Genomic DNA, 18,987 nt, shown 5'->3' on the forward strand with positions numbered 1-18,987 from the left:
CAGTGCGGGATGGTGTTGTTCAGTGCAGGATGGTGTTGTTCAGTGCGGCATGGTGTTGTTCAGTGCGGCATGGTGTTGTTCATTTCGGCATAATGTTGTTCAGTGCGGCATAATGTTGTTTAGTGCGGCATGGTGTTGTTCAGTGCGGGATGGTGTTGTTCAGTGCGTTATAATGTTGTTCAGTGCGGCATGGTGTTGTTCAGTGCGGCATGGTGTTGTTCAGTGCGGCATGGTGTTGTTCAGTGCGGCATAATGTTGTTCAGTGCGGCATGGTGTTGTTCAGTGCGGGATGGTGTTGTTCAGTGCGGGATGGTGTTGTTCAGTGCGGCATGGTGTTCAATGCGGAATGGTGTTGTTCAGTGCAGGATGGTGTTGTTCAGTGCGGCATGGTGTTGTTCAGTGCGGCATAATGTTGTTTAGTGCGGCATGGTGTTGTTCAGTGCGGGATGGTGTTGTTCAGTGCGTTATAATGTTGTTCAGTGCGGCATGGTGTTGTTCAGTGCAGCGTAATGTTGTTCAGTGCGGCATGGTGTTGTTCAGTGCGGAATGGTGTTGTTCAGTGCGGCATGGTGTTGTTCAGTGCGGGATGGTGTTGTTCAGTGCGGCATGGTGTTGCTCAGTGCGGCATGGTGTTGTTCAGTGCGGGATGGTGTTGTTCATTGCGGCATGGTGTTGTTCAGTGCGGCATGGTGTTGTTCAGTGCGGCATGGTGTTGTTCAGTGCGGCATAATGTTGTTCATTGCGGGATGGTGTTGTTCAGTGCGGCATGGTGTTGTTCATTGCGGGATGGTGTTGTTCAGTGCAGGATGGTGTTGTTCAGTGCGGCATGGTGTTGTTCAATGCGGGATCGTGTTGTTCAGTGCGGCATGGTGTTGTTCAGTGCGGCATGGTGTTGTTCAGTGCGGCATGGTGTTGTTCAGTGCGGCATGGTGTTGTTCAGTGCGGCATAATGTTGTTCAGTGCGGCATAATGTTGTTCAGTGCGGCATAATGTTGTTCAGTGCGGCATAATGTTGTTCAGTGCGGCATAATGTTGTTCAGTGCGGGATGGTGTTGTTCATTGCGGCATGGTGTTGTTCAGTGCGGCATGGTGTTGTTCAGTGCGGCATGGTGTTGTTCAGTGCGGGATGGTGTTGTTCAGTGCAGGATGGTGTTGTTCAGTGCGGCATGGTGTTGTTCAGTGCGGCATGGTGTTGTTCATTTCGGCATAATGTTGTTCAGTGCGGCATAATGTTGTTTAGTGCGGCATGGTGTTGTTCAGTGCGGGATGGTGTTGTTCAGTGCGTTATAATGTTGTTCAGTGCGGCATGGTGTTGTTCAGTGCGGCATGGTGTTGTTCAGTGCGGCATGGTGTTGTTCAGTGCGGCGTAATGTTGTTCAGTGCGGCATAATGTTGTTCAGTGCGGCATGGTGTTGTTCAGTGCGGGATGGTGTTGTTCAGTGCGGGATGGTGTTGTTCAGTGCGGCATGGTGTTCAATGCGGAATGGTGTTGTTCAGTGCAGGATGGTGTTGTTCAGTGCGGCATGGTGTTGTTCAGTGCGGCATAATGTTGTTCAGTGCGGCATGGTGTTGTTCAGTGCGGCATGGTGTTGTTCAGTGCGGCATGGTGTTGTTCAGTGCGGCATAATGTTGTTCAGTGCGGCATGGTGTTGTTCAGTGCGGCATGGTGTTGTTCAGTGCGGCATAATGTTCAGTGCGGCATAATGTTGTTCAGTGCGGCATGGTGTTGTTCAGTGCGGGATGGTGTTGTTCAGTGCAGGATGGTGTTGTTCAGTGCGGCATGGTGTTCAGTGCGGGATGGTGTCTTTCAGTGCGGCATGGTGTCGTTCAGTGCGGCATGGTGTCTTTCAGTGCGGCATGGTGTCGTTCAGTGAGGCATGGTGTTGTTCAGTGCGGCATGGTGTTGTTTAGTGCGGCATGGTGTTGTTCAGTGCGGGATGGTGTTGTTCAGTGCGGCATGGTGTTCAGTGCGGCATGGTGTTGTTCAGTGCGGTATCGTGTTGTTCAGTGCGGTATCGTGTTTCTCAGTGCGGTATCGTGTTGTTCAGTGCAGTATCGTTGTGTTGTTCGTATTGTGTTTAACACTTAGCCTCTAACACTTAGCCTCTAACACTTAGCCTCTAGCATCTAGAAGGTAAATAAATAGGAAGGAAGGACTCACCGGTGACGTCTTCGCCCACGTCCAAGCGTTGTACTTTGTATTTTCATCCTTCTGACAGTGGAAAACATAGCCAACAAACACCGTGGAACCTAAACGAATGAAAGAAAACTATCATTTGGCCACAACCAACATTCACAGATACAACACAATGTGACGTGCGGGGTTGAGGTTAAAGGTTGAGTGAAGGGCCCTCGTTTTAAACTACTTTTTTGAAAAGGATTGGGAACAAGTAAGACGTATTTAATTTATTTAATGTATTATATTCTATTGTATTGTATTCTGTTGTATTCTTTTGGATTGTATTCACACTAACCCCACTAAAACTTCAGCCCACAAAAACTCGCCTCTGGCGCCTAGCCTCTGGCACTTAGCCTCTAACACTTAGCCTTTAACACTTAGCCTTTAACACTTAGCCTTTAACACTTAGCCTAGAAGGTGAATAAATAGGGTTAAAGGTTGAGTGAAGGGACCTCGTTTTAAACTACTTTTTTGTAAAGGAGTGGGAACAAGTAAGACGTATTTAATTTATTTAATGGGAAGTAGTAAGACTTATTAAATTTATTTAATCTACTTTTCTTCCCAGGCAAAATTTGATGTGCTGCAATTCCAAATTTCCAAAGTGAATGAAGGAATGAAGTCCTTTAAATTATGATTTTGTATAAATACTAGGCATTAACACAAAATCGACGGCACAAAATGGGCAGACTTTACTTGTTTGAAAAGGACTGGTTACAAGACAGACTTTTTTAATTTATTTAATGGGAAGAAGACTTATTTAGTTTAATTGATCTATTTTTGTTCCCTGCCAAAATTCGATTTGCTGCAATTCCAAATTTCCAAAGTGAATGAAGGAAAGAAGTCGTTTAAATTATGGTTTTGTTTAAATACTAGGCATAGACACAAAATCTACGGCACAAAATGGGCAGACTTTACTTGTTTGAAGAGGACTGGTTACAAGACAGACTTTTCTGATTTATTTAATGGGAAGAGGACTTATTTAGTTTATTTAATCTATTTTTGTTCCCTGGCAAAATTGGATTTGCTGAAATTGTATTTTGCCAAATCTCGATTTGAGACCTGATAGGAAGTATTAAACGCTTAGTTAAATCAATACAAGTTGGTAATAAGAGCGAGTAATGTTGGTTGAACCGATGAATGAAGGTTGAAAGCAATTTAAATTATGACTTTGTATAAATACTAGATATTAACAGAACATCTAGTGCGCAAAATGGGCAGAGTTTACTTGTTTGAGAAGGAGTGGCTTATTCAAAACTAAGATTTATGTAATCTGTTTGTTCCCAGGCAAAATTGGATGTGATGCAATTCCAAATTTCACCACATGATGGTGCCCAATTTTGACTTCATAGGACATATTAAACACTTAGCTTGTTATTATGTTCAAGGTAATCAGATTTGTTTATCATTCTAATGGCCTCTTCAAAACTATTCTGGATTACTACTTTGGATCTATTCTACATTACTTGGCAACAACATACTCTGTAACAGATTAGGCAGTATAATCACATATGTTAACTTGAGAGTGCCCACACTCAATCTACTTATCGTGATGTGTTAAATCAATTACTGTTAGACATTATTTGTCTGATAATCTACCAAATCTTTGAATTGAAGAATTTGTGATTTAATTAATAGCTTGTTCAGGGTAATCAGACTTGTATATAATTCTAATGGCCTTCTTTTGAAAACTATTCTGAATTACAACTTTGGATCTTATATTACTTTGCAACAATCTACTCCGTGACAGATTAGGCAGTATAATCACATATGTTAACTTCAGTGCCCACACTGTATTTATTTATGGTTATTTGTTAAATCAAGTACTGTTAGACATGAAATAGGAAGTGTTTAACATAAATGTTATGGCTACTCACCATTGTAGCTCGCTCCTGATCAATGATACGAGCCTCTTCTTGCAGTGGAAAACTTGCAGCCAACAAACACCGTGGAACCTAAAGGAATGAAATTAAACATTAACATTTCGCCTCGACCAATTTTCACACGTACAACGCAACGCGGCTACACTTCTGCTATTACAAACGTAAATCTCCTTAAACACAATGAGTGTTACTTACCGTGTACGCTCTAGACGGTCCAGTTGCAAGCAGAAAATAAAGATATTTCTGTTGATAATCGTCGCTGCTCAGTGGCTCACGGCCATCGCGCCAACAGATTTGAATTTTGGCGGAGGTTCGGGCAATTACGTCATATCCGCGGCATTTGACTGCGACGTAATACCCGCTTATCTGAAACGGCAGTTAAAAGTAGAGTTACATCAAGTTTTCTTGGAACCTAAACGAATGAAAGAAAACTATCATTTGGCCACAACCAACATTCACAGATACAACACAACGTGCGGGGTTGAGGTTAAAGATTGAGTGAAGGGCCCTCGTTTTAAACTACTGTTTTGAAAAGGAGTGGGAACAAGTAAGACGTATTTAATTTATTTAATGGGAAGTAGTAAGACTTATTAAATTTATTTAATCTACTTTTCTTCCCAGGCAAAATTTGATGTGCTGCAATTCCAAATTTCCAAAGTGAATGAAGGAATGAAGTCCTTTAAATTATGATTTTGTATAAATACTAGGCATTAACACAAAATCGACGGCACAAAATGGGCAGACTTTACTTGTTTGAAAAGGACTGGTTACAAGACAGACTTTTTTAATTTATTTAATGGGAAGAAGACTTATTTAGTTTAATTGATCTATTTTTGTTCCCTGCCAAAATTCGATTTGCTGCAATTCCAAATTTCCAAAGTGAATGAAGGAAAGAAGTCGTTTAAATTATGATTTTGTTTAAATACTAGGCATAGACACAAAATCTACGGCACAAAATGGGCAGACTTTACTTGTTTGAAGAGGACTGGTTACAAGACAGACTTTTCTGATTTATTTAATGGGAAGAGGACTTATTTAGTTTATTTAATCTATTTTTGTTCCCTGGCAAAATTGGATTTGCTGAAATTGTATTTTGCCAAATCTCGATTTGAGACCTGATAGGAAGTATTAAACGCTTAGTTAAATCAATACAAGTTGGTAATAACAGCGAGTAATGTTGGTTGAACCGATGAATGAAGGTTGAAAGCAATTTAAATTATGACTTTGTATAAATACTAGATATTAACAGAACATCTACTGCGCAAAATGGGCAGAGTTTACTTGTTTGAGAAGGAGTGGCTTATTCAAAACTAAGATTTATGTAATCTGTTTGTTCCCAGGCAAAATTGGATGTGATGCAATTCCAAATTTCACCACATGATGGTGCCCAATTTTGACTTCATAGGACATATTAAACACTTAGCTTGTTATTATGTTCAAGGTAATCAGATTTGTTTATCATTCTAATGGCCTCTTCAAAACTATTCTGGATTACTACTTTGGATCTATTCTACATTACTTGGCAACAACATACTCTGTAACAGATTAGGCAGTATAATCACATATGTTAACTTGAGAGTGCCCACACTCAATCTACTTATCGTGATGTGTTAAATCAATTACTGTTAGACATTATTTGTCTGATAATCTACCAAATCTTTGAATTGAAGAATTTGTGATTTAATTAATAGCTTGTTCAGGGTAATCAGACTTGTATATAATTCTAATGGCCTTCTTTTGAAAACTATTCTGAATTACAACTTTGGATCTTATATTACTTTGCAACAATCTACTCGGTGACAGATTAGGCAGTATAATCACATATGTTAACTTCAGTGCCCACACTGTATTTATTTATGGTTATTTGTTAAATCAAGTACTGTTAGACATGAAATAGGAAGTGTTTAACATAAATGTTATGGCTACTCACCATTGTAGCTCGCTCCTGGTCAATGATATGAGCCTCTTCTTGCAGTGGAAAACTTGCAGCCAACAAACACCGTGGAACCTAAAGGAATGAAATTAAACATTAACATTTCGCCCGGACCAACATTCACACGTACAACGCAACGCGGCTACACTTCTGCTATTACAAACGTAAATCTCCTTAAACACAACGAGTGTTACTTACCGTGTACGCTCTAGGCAAAATTGGATGTGATGCAATTCCAAATCTATCTGAAACGGCAGTTAAAAGTAGAGTTACATCAAGTTTTCTTTTTTAATCAACACAATCATTTACAACCGTTGACCAGAAAGAATCGTCGAAATTCGACGTCCCCCACAAACGCCACGCTCACTCGCTTTTCAGGGCAACAAAAGTACTTCTTTTTAAAAACGATGAGTTGTACTTACCGTGTACGCTCTGGACGGTCCAGTTGCAAGCAGAAAATAAAACTATTTCTCTTGTTAGTCGTATGTTACCATCCGCTGTGTCTTTGTCAACATCGCCGCCATTTTCCTACTTCCTGCTGCGAGCCACGCCCACGGATTTAAATTTGGGCGGAAGCTCTTTCCATTGGCGTCGTTTTCGCGTATAGCAAATCCGATTGGTTGGGAAGGGGGCACGGTTATGCAGCCGAGGGGGTCCTGTGATCGGTGGGATGTAAAGTAGGCGTCGACGTCACGTCCGCGTCACGTGACCACGACGTGGCAGACTCATATAGCAACCGCTGTTTTGTTTAGTAGACTTACAGTTGTTATGCATTGACATAATGGCGCACACACCAAATAGATTTAAATAAATTAAATAATTCTTCTGCCCACTCTCTTTTAAACAAGTTAACTCTCCCCGCGGATTTGAATTCCGGCGAAAGTTACGCCCATCGACGTCACGTATGTCACGTGACCACGACGTGGCAGATGTCATATAGCAACCGCTGTTTTGTTTAGTAGATTTACAGTTGTTATGCATTGGCATAATGGTGTGCACTCAAAATAGATTTAAATAAATTAAATATTTCTTCTGCCTACTCCCTTTTAAACAAGTTAACTCTGCCCACGTCCATTGACGTCTTGTCTGCGTCACGTGACCACGACGTAGCGACGTCATATAGTAACCGCTGTTTTGACCAGTAGACTTAGTTATTATGCGTTGACATAATGGCGCACTGGTTAGCATGGCCACCTCTTAAGCATGATGATGCGGGTTCGACGCCTGATCAATGTTAGCATGGAGTGAGCTGAAGTGCATGGCGCTGAAGATTTGAATCTTTGAAATGCGCTGAGGTCTGACATATCAGGCAGAATGGTTTGCCATCACGTTCAACAAAAAATAGAAACTTTCCCACTCTGATTAAAACGTCCTGTGTTCATCTACGTATTTTCGTTTTGCTGTGCATCTTTTCCCTGCCATTTCGAGAGCCCAATTGACACTCATAGTTTAAAGAAATGTGTTTGCCCATCCTACTTTGTGGAATTTCACCACATGCGCTTTTGACCAAAATACCAAATTGAACTCAAGTGAAGCCAACACGCACAACCCCCCCCCCCCCCCCCACACACACACACACACACACACAAATGTTGATATGAACATAAAAGAGCCGCATGCGGTTCGGGAGTTGCGGCTTGGCCAAACCTGTACTATACAACTTTATTTGTATAAAATTTTCACAACAGCTGTCACACAAACAAAGCGGGAAAAACCGAAGACGTGCGTGTTCCGCCCACGCTGGATTTATTTGCACCTTTGAAAAGACACCGTATTGCCGCAGATGTGGCAAAGAGTACTTTTGGGCATCTGAGACGGAAGGATGTCCAAAGCATCACGTCACCTGCTCTGGTAGGCATGGTGGTGGGACGTTGAGGTCAACCGCTTTGGGGTTGGCTGAATCTTTGATCGCAGGATGCCACACACTTGAAGACAGAAGCAGAAAAGCAGAGCTAAATGCAAAATGTACTCACCGGTGACTCCAATTTTTTTCCCCCCTGAAGAAACAGCTGGACGGGTGGCCCCGGCTGGCCAGTGGGACTCTTGTTATTCTGACCCTTTTTAGTGCGCGTTTGGGGCAACAACCGTTTTTTGTGGCGCTCTCTTCTGGTTCAAAAGTGCCCTGCATGTGAATTTGCTTTTCCTGCCTTCTGATTGGATGAGCGCCGGTGTGACGCGGTGCCTCTGTCACCGTGGCGGGGGGTATACGTTGGCATCGGAGCGTCTGCCAACGTCTGAGACCGGCTGGCAGTGTATCGGAGGTGTCGAGTGCGGTGCCGCTGGAGCTCACTCACCAGCTGGTGTTAGGGCCACAGAATGAAGGCCAAGGAGAAGAATAGAAAGAGAAACAGAAACTTCTCCTCCAATTGTTTGATTTGTCTCTTCTGAGCTTCGATGAATTCTTTCAGCTCTTTGTTCCTCTAGGACGGACAAATGGAAAGTGGCATTCAAAAGCCAGTAAGCGTGCAAGTAAGTGCCGGGCTGGCTTTGGGCCCTTACCTGTTGCGCGCTGTGCAGCAGATCCATTCTCTCTTGGAGGATGCAAGCGTCGCGCTCCCTCAACTCGCACATCAGGGCTCGCTTCCATTGGTCCACGGCGCTCCTAAGCTCTTCTCTCTGATCCGCCGTCAGCACGTCATTCACGCCAGCGTGGCTGGCTTTTTCGCCGTCCGTGGCGGGGCAGTCCCGCTGCGGTAGCGCCTCGTACAACATGGCCTCCAGCTCCAGGATCCTCTGGGCCGCAATCCTCGTCCATCAGTGGTCCGGCGGGAGATTTGAGGGCGGCTTACCTTATGAGCCTGGTCCATGGAACACTTCCTGAAGTCCAACTCTTCATCCAGGTAGCCCTTCTGCTTGCAGAACATATCCTAGCACAGCTCAAGGTCAGAATTGTTGGGGCACATTGCCGGAGTTCCCCTTGGCTGATGTCGCGTGTCTGTCTACCTTCTCACTTTCAATGTCCAACATCTTCTGTTGAAGTGCTGACTTGGTCACTTTGATGTATTCTAACCACTGAGGAAAGGCTGCTGTCACATAAGCAGAATGCGAGAGCGTGCGTGGACGTGCGCGTTACCTTCTCGGCTAGGGTGAGAAGGGTCCTGGCGTGAATCACGACCACCTGCTCCTCGTTGGTGAGATTCTGCAAGAGCCCAAAGGCACAGCGTCAACAAGCTTCTTTCAGCGCAAAGCCTTCCAAAAGTCACATTTGAGCCGCCGAGTCTCGTGGAGTGCGAACATAAGGAGTTCGACATACACTTACGGCGTTATAGCCCAGGATGTCCAGCTTCTTCATCAGATCACTGATGACGATGTCCGGGGGAAAGGCGCAAGGAGCAATGTAAGGTGTTCTGGGACCTCGGGTTAAGGTTAGGGTTGCGAGGGACGCCTTACGTACGCTCACGCCCTCGGCCTCGCAGTAGATCTGCAAAGGGCTGAGGCCGTCTGGGAAACGGACTTGCAGAAACTTCAAGACGGGGGAGCGCCACTCCCTCTCCTGAAAGGCAGAGGCATGCATCCGTCCGTCCGTCCGTCCGTCCGTCCGTCCGTCACATCTCTGGCCTCAACACGCTTGTGCGAGTCTTCCCACCTCCAGCTCCAGGATGCGGAACTCAAGCAGTTCGTTTTGGTCTCGGATATCCTGGATGTGCTCTTTCAGACGCGCTTCTTCCGCCTCCATCCGCCTGACCTGAAAAGACAGTCAGACCTCATCTGCGGGGCTTCCCGACAGGTGTGACGCCAAGCGACTCCGCCCAGCGCCTTTCTTTCCGTCACCTTTTCGGCCAACTGCTGATTGCTCTGACGCAGCAGCTGCTTCTCCTCCACCCACTTGACATTCTAGAAGAGACAAACGCGTGGACAGCTTTGGAATGTTGTGTCATTTTCATCCACAAATTCTTTGGTTGACTGGAAAATGACATTTGCTTTTCTCCGCATTTTCCCAGCCACGTTAGGGGGGTTGGTCCAGTAATGCCAGACGGATGAGTGACTGAAGAATGTAGCTATTTTGTCTGAGAAAAAGGTGTGCTCATTGATGAGCTTACCTGTCCTTGTTGCTTCAGCGCTGACTCCAGATCTGCTACTCTGCTTTGATAGTGACCCATTTCTACCATCAGCTTTTCTCTGGTCTGAAAGGAGGAGGAGGGAGGCTCCTCCTCCTCCTTTCAGACCAGAGAACACCCGAGGCTGGGTGAGAACGGGGAGGCTGCGACCCGGCCGGGGGTTGCGGGAAGGGGCGCCACCTTGATCTCCTTCTCGGCGTCGTAGTCCCCTTCGCTGGTCTGGGCTAGCAGAGCGTAGGCTCGTTGCAGCGCTTGATATTCTTGCGTCAGCTGGCGGTAGCGAAGCTCCGCCTCTTCATGCACACACCAATGCAACACAGCACTAGTACCAGAATCAGTCAGACCGGCGACAAAGCACCCGCGACGCAAAGACGAGTCCGATTCCAGGCTGAAGAGGAATGTTTGGTGCCAATACGCTGGCAGAAATGGCGGGCTACCTCTTCGGGTTCCGTGTCGGGGGTTCTGTCGGTGTGAAAAGAAAAGGACGATCCGTCCGAGTCCACCAACACGTCTTCGTTGTAGCCGTAAAATGTTTCGATGACCTGCGGGCGCGGAAGCAAACATCTCTCTGAACAAACTGAAGCGACACCTCACGATGAATCGACGAGAGGAACGATAGCGAGAAAAAGGCCATTTCATCTTGCGCAACACCAAGCAGCCGCAAACAAACAGACTCACCTTGCAGGACCTCACGCTTTGTTCCTCCTCAGAGATTCTCGACGTCGGTATCGTAGCAGCAAATCTCTCTCCTGTCGACACAAATAATCCGCCTTTGAGATTCTTTGGATGCAAAGGGAACGAACGGCTCCGGCGCAGAAACAAACGCGACTCACAATGACATTTCTGACATGAGCTCCTGTCTCCAGAGCCTGAAAAACACGTCACCGGCGATGATTGGAGGGACGCTCGTCTTTTCCAAAAGTGACAACTACAGGGTGTGTCAGGGTTTTCCAGATTATCTTTATCGTATCATTGTGTTGCTTTGACTTTGACTGCAACCTGTAATAAATAATATTATTTATCCCTTATTTATCCCTATCGCTTATCCCTTCCTACACAAAGTCGTAAAACACCCCTTGCTATGTTTTGACTAGAGGTCAAGGGCTTCCTCTATTCAATCCACTCTTACACCCACCCTGTTTCTCTTAATTAAAATGCTCGTGCAGGAGCCGAGAGTCAGACTTCATTCGTACAACGGATGGACTCTCCACCTGCAGGTGTCCAAAAGAACTTACTTGTCTCCCGTGTGGTTCTTGCAAAATAAGTTGGAGCGAGCGCAACTCTAACAGGGTGCATTTTGCCACTAGCTGCCTACGGACAACGACGTCGCGCTCGCGGCTCATGGTTGACGGGCTGAGCAGCCGGGCAAGTCCGTCGTTTTCAGCGCACAGCGAGTGGCAAAGGCGCTGACAAAACGGGAGCTTTGAGCTGCTGAAAACGGCAAAACAAGTCTAAAGCGTGTTCAAACGCGTGCGCACAATGCTCCTGCTTGAAAGGTCGGAATTTAAGGGGCCAATTTTTTGGATGGCGGCCGCCGGCCAAGCTTTGGACGGAAAAGGTTTCCTGGCGACAGCGAGCGAGCGCGGCGCTGCCGTACGTGCACCGAGTCGCCTGCCTGAAGACCTTGGACAAGTCGTCGATGATGTGCCGCTGCTCCACAACTTGAAGGAACTCCATTTCACCGTCCTGCTGGCCGCAACCGCGGTCCAGGTCATTGAGCGAACTAGGCCTTCTCTGTGGAACACAAATGCAGTGGACTCTGTTGGCACGCCGCCGTTGTCCGCGTCGACTTACCAAGCTTGCCATCTCCTCGTTCTCCTGGGTGACAAAGCGCACTTTGTTTTCAAGGCGACACAGCACCAGCGAGAGTTCTTCATTCTTCCTGCTCAGGCGTTTGTTTTTGTACAGGAGTGGCAGAAACTGGCTTTCTGTTTCTCTCAGTCGCTTTAGCTGCAAGCATGAAGTGCGGGATGTGAAAGACGCACAACACGCGGGCCAGAACGTATCCATTCCTTTTGCATCGGTTTGAACGGAATCGTGGCTTTGGCTCCCAATAAAAGACATCTACCAGGCAACCGACTCGCCGCGCCGCTCAACTAATAAGCAAGCGCAATGGGTGCCTCGCTGGATGGCGCGCATCAAACGTAGCGCAAACCTTCAAGCGTGCCGTCAATAAATTACCAGTTCATTGCGCTCTTCAGAAAGCAGGGCGTTTCGATCCTCCAGTTTCCTGATGACTGCGCTGAGCTCAGCGATTTTCAGATGAAACCGTCGCGTGTCCCGATCCTCCTGAGACTGAAAACGCCCCGCAACACACACACACAAGCACTCGTTCAAAGTTCAAAACTGTTTTTGTGCTACCTTCCTCCAGCAACGAACTAAGTCATGCGTACTGCAAGTGTGTGATGAGGTGGCTTACGCAATGAAGAGGATTGCTAGTAGCGGCGTTGACCCCACTTCCAGGGTAGTTTAGGCCCGCCCTTTGGGAATCCCTCAGGGCAGCGATCTGCTGCTCGGCAGCCTGAGTCTGCAGCTGAAGGCGGTGGACGTGGCCGGCCCCGGGGCTTCATCCAAAACACTAACCGCTCTGTCTTTCAGCTTGATCTCATCCGTCTGGATGTACAAACGGGGAGCGCTCAGGCAGGCGGGCAAACTCATTTGCCAGAATTGTGACAAAAACAAAGAGAGCAACCGGCCAATTTTTTTCTTGAATCGACTAGAACACCTTTGCTGTGACAAAAGCGAAGCGAGCAACCGGACATTTTCTTCTTGTGAAATAGAATAGAATAGAATGCCTTAGGTGTCATTGCACTGCAGGTATACAACGAAATTGGGAACATAGCCACGCACCGCGCATCTGATCAGTCCTACCAGTCGGCGGATCTCCCTCTCGCAGTCTCTCTTGGTTCGGCTCAGCTCCTCCCGATGCTGGTGATGAGCCGATCGGAGCTCGGCCGCTCGGGACTGCCAGGCCTGCTGGGCCGCTGCCAGGGCTTCTTCCGCGCTCCTGGTGGAGGCGACACCGCTCGGCCTCCCGACACCGCTGCGTCTCCTCCACCTCCGCCAGCAAAGCGCCCCCCCTCCTCACCTGAGCAGACATTGCGCCACACCGGGCCGTTGAGACCGCAACGGAGCGCCGCGACGCTTACTGGGGACAAGCTACACAATACGGTAGCGGCCGCATCGAAGCCCGACGTGGCGTGCGGATAGTCAGACACGGATAGAGCGGATCACCTTGTCCATGGAGCCGTCCCTCAGGCTGAGGACCAAGGCATTCAGTCGCTGGATCTCTCCATCTTTGATTTTGATCACTCTCATCAGCTCCATTTCATGCTGCCGCAGTAATGTCTCCCTGGTAATGGCTAACTCTTTCTGCTTCTCCTCATGGAGTTTGCTTTTGAGTTCCGTCATGGCGGCGGTGGCACGGTGGTGCTCCGCCCGCAGGTCCTGACTTCTCTCTCTCTCCAGACAGCTGACCTGACATGACTTAGACTTAGACAAACTTTATTGTCATCTTGTCTGCACATGGTGCATACAAAACGAAATTCCGTTGCATACGTCTTACAACAAAGTAGTGATATTGCAGTTGAATAGAAGTAACATACCCTATGAAAATATATATATATACATATATACTATATATATATATATATATATATTAAAAATAAGTATAAAGTGCAGCAGTGATAATTATGCAATAGTGCAAGTAGGCAAAACAGTATTCAAGAGTGTGCAGAGGAATGCTAAACCATGTATTAAACTTCTATTTAAAGGGTTTATACAAGTTCAGTAAAGTTGGTAGTGCGAGATAGTGCAAGATAGAGGTCCGTAGTGTCATAAAGTACAGTTCTGTGAATGTGTGATGCAGAGTTCAGTTTAGAGCTCAACAGTTCTAGTGTTCAACAGTCTGATGACAGCAGGGAAAAAGCTGTTGCAGAACCTGGTGGACCTGCAGCGGATGCTGCAAACCTCTTCCCAGAGGGCAGCAGGGAGAACAGTCCATGGTGGGGGTGTGATGGGTCATTGATGATGTTACGGGCACGGGACATGCAGCGCTGAGATGAAATGTCTTGAATGGAGGGAAGAGGAGCCCCTATGATCCTCTCTGCTGTCCTCACCACTCTCCTCACGTTCTTCCAATCGGAGGCGGTGCAGCCTCCACACCACACAGAGAGACAGCTTGTCAGAATGCTCTCTATGGTGCTCCTGTAGAACGTCCTCATGATGGGTGGGGGCAGGTGGGCTCTCCTCATCCTCCGCAGGAAGTACAAGCGCTTCTGTGCCCTCTTGACCAGTGCCGTAGTGTTCATAGTCCAGGTGAGGTCTTCTGTGATGTGGACCCCCAGGAATTTGGTGGTGCTGACCACCTCCACAGCTGAGCTGTTGATGATCAGTGGAGCGTGGTGAGGCTGTTTTTTCCTGAAGTCGACGATGATTTCCTTCATCTTCTCCTCATTCAGGATCAGGCTGTTTTCTCTGCACCAGCCCACCAGCTGCTCCACCTCCTCTCTGTAGTCCAGGTCGTTGTTGTCTCTGATGAGCCCCACCACCGTTGTGTCGTCTGCTGACTTCACGATGTGATTGGTGGTGAACCTGAGGACGCAGTCGTGTGTCATCAGGGTGCACAGCAGGGGGCTCAGGACGCAGCCCTGAAGGGAGCCTGTGCTGAGGGTGATGACATCAGAGGTGTTCTGTCCGACCCGGACTGACTGAGGTCTGTTGGTGAGGAAGTCTAGCAGCCAGTTGCGAAGGGGGGTGTTGAAGCCCAGGTGTTCCAATTTTCCTACCAGATGCTGTGGGATGATGGTGTTAAACGCTGAGCTGAAGTCCAGGAACAGCCTCCGCACATGGGTGTTCTTCTCCTCCAGGTGAGCCAGGCTCAGGTGAAGAACGGAGGAGATGGCGTCCTGAGTGGAGCGGTTTTGCCGGTCGGCAAACTGGAACGGGTCAAATAATAGGGGGAGTCTGGAAACGATGTGACCTTTAAGCAGCCTTTCGAAGCACTTCATCATAACCGGAGTCAGTGCAACAGGCCGGTAATCATTAAATGAGGTGATTTGAGGTTTCTTCGGCACCGGAATGATGGAGGCAGTCTTAAAGCACGCCGGCACTGTGGCTTGGCCCAGCGAGGTGTTAAAAATGTCTGTGATGACCCCAGCCAGATGACTTGCACATTCCCTGAACACACGCCCAGGAATGTTGTCGGGGCCAGGGGCCTTACAGGGGTTGACTCTCCTCAGGGTCTTCAACACATCGGCGGAGTCAAGGCAGAGTACCTCCTCTTCCTGATGGGGGACAGTTTTAACTGCTGGAGTGCCGTTTAGTGCCTCGAACCTCCCAAAGAAGTTATTTAGACCATTTAGAAAGTCAGCATCAACTACACCCACCGGGGGGGGGGAGGGTGAGTTGTAGTCTGTAATCGCCCGTATGCCTTGCCACATACTCCTGATGTTTTTGACGTCGTGGAAACGATCCTGAAATTTTCGACTGCGGTCTCGCTTCGCTATCCTGATGGCACGGTTCAAGTTGGCTCTCGCTGTCCTCAGTGTCTCCTTGTCGCCAGACTTGAAGGCAGAGTTCCGCGCTCGTAGCGTTTGACGTACCTCCTCAGTCATCCAGGGTCGTTGGTTGCCCCGGGTGATGATATTCTTAGTGGTGCTGACGTCCTCGGTGCATTTGTTGATGTAGGCTGACACAGTCATGGCACACGCATGTCTAATCTACATCGGGAAAACTGGGAGGGAGGGAGGCAGGCAGGGAGGCAGGCAGGGAGGCAGGCAGGGAGGCAGGCAGGCAGTGTCTGTCTGTTGAGGTTTTCACCTTGTTCTTCTCCTGCTGAAGTTCTAACTGGACGTCCATCAGTTTGGTTCTCAGCTCGTCATTGGCGGCCTGAAGGGCGTCCGTTCGCTCCGCCTTGGCCCGCCCTGCCGGAGCTCGTTTGGACATCTCTTACTCGAGTCTCGCCCGGTCGTCAGTCAGAGATCACAACATTTGTACCTGGAGAGCACAAACGCAGCGCTGTTTTCCACTGGCTTCGAACTCAACTTCAATCGGTACCGTAACTTACAACATCATAAACATAGAACTAGCTTGACTTATTCATTGAATAAATGCATTTGGTTCTTCAAAACTGCATCACGCAACATAGCGTGACCGAGACGGCCGTTATCCACCTGCGTGAAGTTATTTGGTGAAATGAATGAGATGTTTAAGACACCATCGTTCTGTCTCTATGTAGATGAAGGGAAATAATCGATTGCTGAAGGTCCAAAGGTGTTGTGATAAACAAATAAACATATTAGTGATTAGTGACATATTTGTGATAAACATATTAGGCAGGATAATCACATATGTTAACGTGACTGCCCACACTGTATTTATTTATGGTTATTTGTTAAATCGAGTACTGTTAGACATGAAATAGGAAGTGTTTAACATAAATGGAAGACGAAAGGGGTACTCACCATTGTAGCTCCTGCTGGTCAATGATACGAGCCTCTTCTTGCAGTGGAAAACATACAGCCAACAAACACCGTGGAACCTAAAGGAATGAAATTAAACATTAACATTTAGCCTCAACCAACATTCACAGATACAACGCAACGCAAACTACACAAACGTAAATCTTTTTAAACACAATGAGTTGTACTTACCGTGTACGCTCTAGACGGTCCACTTGCAAGCAGAAAATAAAGATATTTCTGTTGATAATCGTCGTGTTTGTATCCGGTGTCTCGCTCAAGGCCATTGCGCCCACAGATTTGAATTTTGGCGAGAGTTCAGCCTATTGACGTCATTTCCGCGGTGTAATACCCGCATATCTGAAACGGCAAAGTTAAGAGTAGAGTTAAATAAAGTTTTTAGTCAACGCAATAATTTACAACCGTTGACCAGTCGAAATAATCGTCGAAATTTGGCGTCTGTGGCTGGAAGCAGACGCCGAGTTCGACATTCCTCCCAAACGCCACACTCCCTCGCTTTTCAGGGCTAAAAAAAAACAGTTGTAATTACCTTGTACGCTCTAGACGGTCAAGTTGCAAGCTGAAAACAAAAATATTTGCCTTGTTAGTCATCGTGTTACTAACCGCTGTGTCTTGTTTGCCAGAACTGCCGCTTTCCTACTTCCTGTTGCAAGCCACGCCCACGGATTATAATTTTGCCGTGAGTTCCGCCTATTGACGTCATGTCCGCGTCACATGACTGCGACGTAATATTATCTAAAACTGTTTGTGCGGTATTGTGTTGTTCTGTGCGGTATTGTGTTATTCTGTGCGGCGTCGTGTTGTTCTGTGCGGCGTCGTGTTGTTCAGTGCGACGTCGTGTTGTTCAGTGCGGCATGGTGTTGTTCAGTGCGGCATGGTGTTGTTCAGTGCGGCATGGTGTTGTTCAGTGCGGCATAATGTTGTTCAGTGCGGCATAATGTTGTTCAGTGCGGCATGGTGTTGTTCAGTGCGGCATGGTGTTGTTCAGTGCGGCATGGTGTTGTTCAGTGCGGCATAATGTTGTTCAGTGCGCCATAATGTTGTTCAGTGCGGCATGGTGTTGTTCAGTGCGGGATGGTGTTGTTCAGTGCAGGATGGTGTTGTTCAGTGCGGCATGGTGTTGTTCAATGCGGCATGGTGTTGTTCAGTGCGGGATGGTGTTGTTCAGTGCGGCATGGTGTTGTTCAGTGCGGCATGGTGTTGTTCAGTGCGGCATGGTGTTGTTCAGTGCGGCATGGTGTTGTTCAGTGCGGAATGGTGTTGTTCAGTGCGGCATGGTGTTGTTCAGTCCGGGATGGTGTTGTTCAATGCGGGATCGTGTTGTTCAGTGCGGGGTGGTGTTGTTCAGTGCGGGATGGTGTTGTTCAGTGCGGCATGGTGTTGTTCAATGCGGCATGGTGTTGTTCAGTGCGGGATGGTGTTGTTCATTGCGGCACGGTGTTGTTCAGTGCGGCATGGTGTTGTTCAGTGCGGCATGGTGTTGTTCAGTGCGGCATGGTGTTGTTCAGTGCGGCATAATGTTGTTCAGTGCGGCATGGTGTTGTTCAGTGCGGCATGGTGTTGTTCAGTGCAGGATGGTGTTGTTCAGTGCGGCATGGTGTTGTTCAATGCAGGATCGTGTTGTTCAGTGCAGCATAATGTTGTTCAGTGCAGCATGGTGTTGTTCAGTGCGGCATGGTGTTGTTCAATGCGGCATGGTGTTGTTCACTGCGGGATGGTGTTGTTCAATGCGGGATCGTGTTGTTCAGTGCGGCATAATGTTGTTCAGTGCAGCATGGTGTTGTTCAGTGCGGCATGGTGTTGTTCAGTGCGACATAATGTTGTTTAGTGCGGCATAATGTTGTTCAGTGCGGCATAATGTTGTTCAGTGCGGCATGGTGTTGTTCAGTGCGGCATGGTGTTGTTCAGTGCGGCATGGTGTTGTTCAGTGCAGGATGGTGTTGTTCAGTGCGGCATGGTGTTGTTTAATGCGGCATGGTGTTGTTCAGTGCGGGATGGTGTTGTTCAGTGCAGGATGGTGTTGTTCAGTGCGGCATGGTGTTGTTCAGTGCGGAATGGTGTTGTTCAGTGCGGCATGGTGTTGTTCAGTGCGGCATGGTGTTGTTCAGTGCAGGATCGTGTTGTTCAATGCGGGATCGTGTTGTTCAGTGCGGCATGGTGTTGTTCAGTGCGGCATGGTGTTGTTCAGTGCGGCATAATGTTGTTCAGTGCGGCATGGTGTTGTTCAGTGCGGCATGGTGTTGTTCAGTGCGGCATGGTGTTGTTCAGTGCGGCATGGTGTTGTTCAGTGCGGCATAATGTTGTCCAGTGCGCCATAATGTTGTTCAGTGCGGCATGGTGTTGTTTAGTGCGGGATGGTGTTGTTCAGTGCAGGATGGTGTTGTTCAGTGCGGCATGGTGTTGTTCAATGCGGCATGGTGTTGTTCAGTGCGGGATGGTGTTGTTCAGTGCGGCA

General features: G+C 47.5%; 1 protein-coding gene and 1 long non-coding RNA gene across 2 annotated transcripts; both read right to left on the minus strand.

Moving 5' to 3' along the window:
- Positions 1-9,551: 9,551 nt before the first annotated feature.
- Positions 9,552-10,150, minus strand: LOC148377838 (janus kinase and microtubule-interacting protein 3-like). Its single transcript, XM_088368111.1, has 3 exons — positions 10,033-10,150; positions 9,764-9,826; positions 9,552-9,677 (listed from the first exon to the last, which is right to left on the minus strand). Exons 1-3 carry the CDS (start codon positions 10,099-10,101, stop codon positions 9,552-9,554), a joined length of 258 nt encoding a protein of 85 aa, XP_088224237.1. The 5' UTR covers positions 10,102-10,150.
- A 24-nt stretch (positions 10,151-10,174) lies between these two features.
- LOC148377839 (uncharacterized) lies at positions 10,175-13,123 on the minus strand. The gene is made up of 7 exons (XR_015856378.1): positions 12,922-13,123; positions 12,470-12,663; positions 12,232-12,345; positions 11,845-12,000; positions 10,729-10,799; positions 10,488-10,592; positions 10,175-10,343 (listed from the first exon to the last, which is right to left on the minus strand). It is a non-coding gene; the product is annotated as an uncharacterized LOC148377839 (long non-coding RNA).
- Between the last annotated feature and the right edge of the window lie 5,864 nt (positions 13,124-18,987).

This window comes from Syngnathus floridae, unplaced genomic scaffold (genome assembly GCF_059516105.1).
Source record: "Syngnathus floridae isolate MCC-2025c unplaced genomic scaffold, RoL_Sflo_1.0 HiC_scaffold_81, whole genome shotgun sequence".
NCBI lineage: Eukaryota > Metazoa > Chordata > Actinopteri > Syngnathiformes > Syngnathidae > Syngnathus > Syngnathus floridae.

Excerpts from the sequence above, each read along its gene's own strand:
- LOC148377838 (XM_088368111.1), bottom strand. The coding sequence starts at position 10,101 with ATGGTAGAAATGGGTCACTATCAAAGCAGAGTAGCAGATCTGGAGTCA. Across the intron at positions 9,827-10,032 it reads CGCTGAAGCAACAAGGACAG|AATGTCAAGTGGGTGGAGGA; the intron begins GTAAGCTCATCA and ends TGTCTCTTCTAG. Across the intron at positions 9,678-9,763 it reads ATCAGCAGTTGGCCGAAAAG|GTCAGGCGGATGGAGGCGGA; the intron begins GTGACGGAAAGA and ends CTGTCTTTTCAG.